General features: G+C 44.6%; 1 protein-coding gene across 1 annotated transcript in view; it reads left to right on the top strand.

The window, feature by feature from the left end:
* T265_01471 (hypothetical protein) overlaps positions 1-7205 on the top strand; it is a gene marked incomplete at both ends in the record, with an annotated part of 75369 nt that overhangs the window by 46064 nt on the left and 22100 nt on the right. The window contains one exon of the mRNA XM_009165512.1: positions 2533-2645. Within this exon, the coding sequence (XP_009163776.1) occupies positions 2533-2645 (113 nt within the window). The remainder of the gene's footprint in view (positions 1-2532; positions 2646-7205) is intronic.

Genomic DNA, 7205 nt, shown 5'->3' with positions numbered 1-7205 from the left:
AAGCATCGGTGTTGAACACTGATGTCATGCTGTCGGTGATGATGATGATGATGATGATGATGATGACATGCACTGCGGCTGTTGCGTCGGTCTCATTCAACCTACGTTTTCAAGGTCGCAGTTATGACCAGAGTTCCTAGCACGTGTCTCGTGTGCTCCATCTTGAATCTAAATCAAATAAATTTAGCCGTGTCCTACCCTTTACTTTCCTTTTCCGTTTGGCTTCTTTTTTTAATAAAGCGCAAGTTTGGTTGACCTCACAGTATCGTAGAGCATTGTGATGCCATCTCAAATTCTGTTTGGATTCAAACCTGAAGTGTAAATGTTCATCCCGCAGACAGATGCTGCAAAATGGCATGTTCACTTCAGTGAGTGGTCCTAATTTTGCTGATCCTCAGTTCCAGGGTGGCTAATAATTCTTCAGTTACAACTGTATGCCTGACCAATACTTATCATTGAATATCACTCCAGGGTTACCATCGGCTTTGTTTTCGCCATCACCATCCAATGTTAAAAGCTTACCTCATTTTTCCTCACTGATATCGATGTGACTTGGGTCGCTTAGTTATGGGGTGAATACGATAGTTGCATCACTGGTGGGAAAGCTCAGTTCTGATAATGAATCGGTTCCTCTCACATATTAGTTTTATTAGTCGAGAAATTTGTAAGGGGCGGTCTGGCATCAAGGCTCGGGTGCAGGAACTTGGCATTTGCCAACGGTTCTGGTTTTGATGGCTATGATGCAGCCTTCTCCAAAACACTTTCACCCTCCATGTGATGGAGAGCAAACGGTTCTCTTTTAGAGTGCATGGCTGTACCTAATAATCTACACAGCGTTGTGGACTCGCGTGACTCCTTTGATCCGAAAATTTTCAAGCTACGTCAGCGTTCATCGGATATTACAGCCTTCCTAAGCATTGCTTCGTGGCGTCGACTAGATCCAGTCTGAAAAGCTACCTAGTAAAGGCTTGCGAATGCCTTCTGATCTCTCTCAGTGGTGAGTACACGCACAGTCGACTCAAAGAGTGAAATTGGTCAGCTCAAACCTGTTTGTTAGCTTTAAGCAGTTCATCAGAGGCAGTTTGGCTTCGACGGTGCTCCGATACTACAAACGGTTAGTTATATCATAAGTTAATTATGAGGTCTTCCGGGAAGTCCACTAACTATCAAGGTTCCGATTATTTACCAGATGTTGATTACTTGTAAACAGGTATACAACTGGTTAGAATGAGAACTACACCTAAAGAACGAGATTTCTTTTTGTTTTCTTGTCTGACACAGCAGGTGTACATATCATCATCTCTTGTTTAAACTGATGCTTCTGTTAGCTTATTGTTTTACATACTAAAAGAAACAGACTTGATCCAATCGTCTGTAGCCTACAGGGTACCATAGCCTGAATTGAACGCATACCGGACTTGAGTGTGCATGAGTCAATTGACTCATGGATGCTTCTATTGACCGACCCAACAGAACTGACTAAAGTTGTTCTTACCTCAATCCTGCAATGCTTGAATCACACCACAGCCTACGTTGCCCGTGCCGAGACGTGCAGCTGTCGTCAGTTTGCTGGAATAGTGGCATTTCATACGACTCTAGGTTGATTTGCCGAAATTAGCTGAATGACGCCTGGTGGTTTTGTTTATTAAGTGTAATTGTTTTGTTGTCGTATAACTTTATCGTCCATTTACAATGACATAGATCTCGGCTTTATTAGAATCTGGTTCATTTTAGCCCACAAACACGAAGGTGTTGGTCACATCTTCCACTGTAGGGTTCAGCGAAGGATGTGTATCAGCAGTCTGCCATATTCCAGACATGTCGGAATGATTGGGATAAACGAAAAAGATAATGCGCCTCCTAGTTTGAATACCACAATCTCTACATCGAATGGAGAGCGACATTGTGTCGCTGCTTAGAATAGCGTACAACAGTACCATTTGACACAACGCCAGGTAAGTCACACTTATGAACTGCTTGAATATGACGCTGATCTGTAGAGGCGATGGAGCAACCGGAATGCCTTAAACGATGCTGCAGGAACGAATGCCACGCACGATGAGGACTCGCCAATTGACGGAATCCGAAACTAAAATCCCATGCCTGCGTTTGCCATTACGTATATCTCAACCTGAAACGACGAGTTCCATCGAGTGGCAAGCTCACAGGGTGACAGATGCCTCTCAGCTCTAAAGAATCTGTTGACTTGACTAGCTTTGGGACTTCAAGATCTCCCCACTACCCACGGTACACTTTGAATTCCAACAATAGGCTCATCACGTTTTCTCTTAAACTCTGTTTTGTGTGCTCCGCGAAAAAAGTCGTTCATCTGTGGCACCCTTCCAGTGCCTAATTGCCATGCCACCCGAAGGCTGCACGAGGGCTGGGATACTGTCTGGTTGCCCAAACCTAGACAGGGGAAGTCGAGAGTCAGAGGTCGGGTTCGAACCACGGACCTTCCGGTCAGTAAAATCTCGCTCTAACCACTTGGGCCATCTCGCGCCATAATTTACTTTGTTCCTTCTTGCACAGATTCGTTGGGTCCCGGTGTGCCCGGATTCACCACGATATCCCATCTCCTGTCAGGCATTCTTCACATTTGTCTTCCATTGTTCATGGAAATGGTAAACACTCTATACCTTAAGGTGAGTGACCATTCACGTTACCCTATGAAGAGATTGTTTTTCTCGCCTGTCTAGCTATATTATATCATGCATGGGCGTACGTTTCATCGCAGACATGTGGCCAGTATAAATTCTCTAATACGACCGCGGTTTCGTCCCTTATTTCTTACTATGATTGGCTACCGAAATTACCTCCGACACGCAACTCCCTCCTAATTCTATGAGTTTTTGTTGGCCAGTGCAGCTCTTCCGTATGACCCACTGTTGTGTCTTGATGTACGGTAGTGCAACTCTGTATCTGTCCCTTGGCTTCCTGCTCCGCCCACTATGGTATATCAAAAGGCACGGTAGCTCTACACAGCCCTTTATGGAGACAAAGGAAAATTATTACAGCTGTATTTATAGGGTAATCACAGGGTGCTCCACAAGGTCGTTCCAGAATCTCTGTGAGGGGTGCTCCACAAGGTCGTTCCAGAATCTCTGTGAGGGGGGCGAGAAGCGTCGAGTAAAAGGTGTTCGATCCGGATTGGCTGGCATTTTGACCAATCAGCGCGTGTCTTCGATTGGTCCGTGTTCTGCACGTGAGACATCCGTCCAAATGATGTGATGTTCGGTCATTAGGGACGGCTGGCCTCCGTACACCGACGGAGTGTGTTATTCATTAGGACATGGCCGGTCATGTGTCATCCGAAGCCCAGACACAGGTAGAATAGTCAGGTGAAAATACGCAAAATGAGGCCGCTTTTCCTCCGATTCGCACTACTTTGCTCCAACTCATAGAATTCAACAAGTTGTTTCATTAGCTTTGAGTTCAATCATTGCTGTCGGTTAATGTTTTTGTGGGGACGTAAAGAAGCTTGTAGAGGCATTCGTTAGATGAACACTTTGTTGAGGATAATGAATTACCCCAAGTGTACTTGGGTGTGACATTTCAGTAGCTTTTTGGAGATTGCTTTCAGGGGAACAGTTGTGGAACCAACCGTGTCTCTTCACTATTTTGGGGGTTGGAATGGTGCAACGTATCTCCACGGCTAGTGAGGTTTCCGGAAAACGTGCGGGGCATTAGTGATATTGGCACACGCAGTTAGTTGGGTTCCTGCGCTTTCTTGTCATACAGTTCATACGTGCGATGGACCGCGTGCCAATAAGTCGGATTAGAGGAATTCACCAGAAAACAAACCAACAGATTGTCTCTCATTGGCCGGGGTTTCCTGCAGGAGCACCCAAAAAATGGATGGCCTACTTACTGAATCGGATTTCATTGTCCAATTCAGCTCATTATCTGTTGTAGAAATTGCCACCTGATGTTAAACAAATTGGTCTTTTGAAGTGCTTACCATTCATGTATGACCGATAATCATTGACCTGGTCTGTGCACTGCACTGTGTAGTCCCATATAATCCTCTGTAGAATGTCGAATTCAGGAAAATCCGAGTTGAATCAAAGACGTCGGTCGGGCTGGCATTGTCATACCATCTACGTAACATCCATACAACGCCTGTTGCTCACTGGGCGTTCTGAGTTTTTAGTTTACCTATGACTGGACCTCCTGTGAGAGGAGTCAGAGGAGATCCTATTACAGTTCCGTATTCTGGTGTCGGTAGACTTCACTAGTATAGGTGAACTGTGTGTGAATTGGCATTATTTTTCTCAATAAAGTCGCAAACACCACCCACTCTGTTTTGGTGTGCGGTGCACCGATAAACAGTGACATGTTCCAAGAGGGAACGTGCTATGGAGTTTTTCGGATTTTACGTCCTTAAATTGGTTAACTAGCTCAAAAGTGCGTCCCCTTTCGCATGTTTGGATCATATTAATGGGAGACTCGAGTGAATTTCAGCTGAATCTCTGGTTTATAATATTCGATGTCAGGTGATCCTCATATGCCGCACACCTCGTTGATGTGAAAAGATCCCTTTAGTGTGTGAATGCATTTGGGTGAAGTTGCTCGTCAAAACGGAAATATTCAAATGAAGCTATTCAGTTTAGCTTTCAAGGTTACGTTTCATTTGATACCTATTCCACAGCGATGTCTTTGTCTGGATTAGGCTAGAACAAATGCATGTGATTACCTGTCCTGAATGGGGTGGTCAAACATGTGCTAACTCTCTCTATCCCATTCGATTACCGTTTGCTTGCGATTTCCCATTTTCGGTGTGCAGGCTAATTTGTCCAGCTTTCCATTTACATATTGTTCAGTGTATTTTACCTGACCGTAACACCCGATTTGCAGTGCAATGCCGGTAATTTACCCTTGGATGCTCAACGCTCTATGATACCCGTGTACATTTCTAACGATTCGGTAAAGGTTTGTCCTGTGCTCTTCGAATGGGTCATTGTTATATCTGCTGATTCGTCAATCTGTGGTATCTGCTGCTGACCCGCTCCAGTACGTAGTGTCGGAGAGAAAAGACTCACAGAAGGGAACACAACAGCTGTATACCGAACAAGCGAGTGAGTGAGAGTGCAAAAGTTACAACGTCCCCACGCTATTTAAAGGGGACTTTCTGACATTGATCCAGGCTGTCTGATAGGCGTTAATGAACACCTATCAACATCGATCGTGCCTCTATGAAAAGCCTGAACGCTGATCACATTCGGTCGTGCTTCTGTGGCGCAGAGAACACTCATCAGGTCTTACTGAATTGATTGAATGATTGACTGGCCTGGATGCTTGCCGGCTTTCCAGTTGAGTTTTTGGTGGAGCAGTAGGTTCCGGGCGTTCTGAGGTTGCTTTCAGGAATCTGACCTTCCTGATAGTCATCCAACCAATCATGTTCCAGATCAGAAGTGTACAAAGTTCTGTGTGAAACTTCCATTTAACGCCGTACGCTGGTATTGACTTAGTCACCTTGCTTTATCGAAGAAGTGGTTGTTTCAGCTGTTCCCCGAGAACCTCTGCCGGGTCACACTCAGTGCCTAAACTCGTTTTGTCATGTGGACAGGGTCAGTAAGGAAACTCGCTGGCATGAATGATGTTCAATAGAATCAAAGGCGTTCTTCCCCAGAGGAAACCTGTTTGTGCTGCAAAAGCCTTAGCAACGATCATCAGTCTGGATTAGATTCGCAAGGAATGTTTCTAAGCATCTTTGTCATAGTTTGCAAAATCTTCAAGAAGTGTATGACCTCCGTTTTAAGTTAGGAACTTCTGTTTTGGAACGGAGCTAACTGATCCAAGTTGACTAATGGCGGCGACCGCAGTACCGGTGATGGCCCAGTTAAATTTAGCTGTCAGATGCTTCCTTAATCTAATAATGCCCTCTCTAACTATCCTTAAATACAGTCCTTCCATTGCCTCTCCCTCAATGAGAAGTCGGTAATTTTCTCCAGTCACGCACTCATCTTCCTCAAAATGACTAGCATATGTAGTGTTCTATCAGGCCGAAAAACGACCACAATCGCTTTTGAGTAGTCACCCTATTTGAATTTCTGATTCCAGTGAGCAAACGTTGGTTTGCTCAGGATTGAAGCTCATTAGAATATGGTTGAAAAGGACTTCCACGGTTTGTGCTTTCTGATCGGCACACGGTAAAACAACCTAACGCACCCGAGTTGAGTGGCTAACTGTTATTAGTGTGGAGATTTCGCTATTCAACCAGATGGGTGGGCCGCAACAGCCATCTGGTCTCTGTAGAATGCGTGTACCTCCAAACGATAACAGGAAAAAGTCCTCTGGCTCAGTTACTTCTAAATCACATTGTAATGATATCTCTAACCATCTTCAAAAACCTTAGAGTAGCTGAGCAGTAAAGTATTACTAACTGAGCTTAACTGTCGGCATTTTAAATTCGAAGGACGGAACTTTCGCCTCTTTGAAGGTGTGATAACCTAAGGACCTAGGATAGATTGATAGTAATGCAAATCAGCTGTCGTCGATCGATTTGATGAAGTTTTTCGCATCAAGTAAATTAGGCGGACAAGCACCTTGGGGACCACGCTCCGAGTGTGTATCTCACGATTCGGTGCCACAGACACAAGCCGGAGATACGGCAAGATTGCCTTCAACGCAAATGCAACTCTTGAATACGCTTTTGGTCAGACTTGAAATGATATTTATTTCATTACCGCCATGATGAAACAGGACTTATTCATTTAGGCCCTCGGATAGGCAAGGCACCGAGGCTGAGGCCAGTAGCACTAGTTTATCTCTGATCTATTATAGTGAGTGATTTCTTCATGACGCACCTCTTTTGTCCCGTGATACACCAAATTTTGATTACCTCGAATTATTCACAGGAGAACCGTAGACATCCGCTGTTTATCGCATGAATTCCCATATCTCAGTTAGTATACAGCTGTCCTCCTTCAAACATTAGCAGAAATCAGTGAATCGGTCGAACAGCACAGAGGAAGATGGGACCGAAAGTCATAGGCACACTTAATCCAGTCCCATCGAACAGGACATCTATTGCCTGCTCCAAATGATGGGCTTTCACGATAAATCAACACTTACCTACTAGCTGTCCTGGTTGTGTCGATTGATTGACTCGCCTTTCGGGAATTGCAGTCAACTGTCGTTGTGGACGCTTGAATCGCACACAAATTCCGTATTGTTATTTCATGAAAGCAGTTTCTTAAGTT

The sequence above is a fragment of the Opisthorchis viverrini genome (genome assembly GCF_000715545.1).
Source record: "Opisthorchis viverrini unplaced genomic scaffold opera_v5_16, whole genome shotgun sequence".
NCBI lineage: Eukaryota > Metazoa > Platyhelminthes > Trematoda > Opisthorchiida > Opisthorchiidae > Opisthorchis > Opisthorchis viverrini.
The sequence above is the reverse complement of the archived record's forward strand: the minus strand, read 5'-3'. Positions and strand labels throughout refer to the sequence as shown.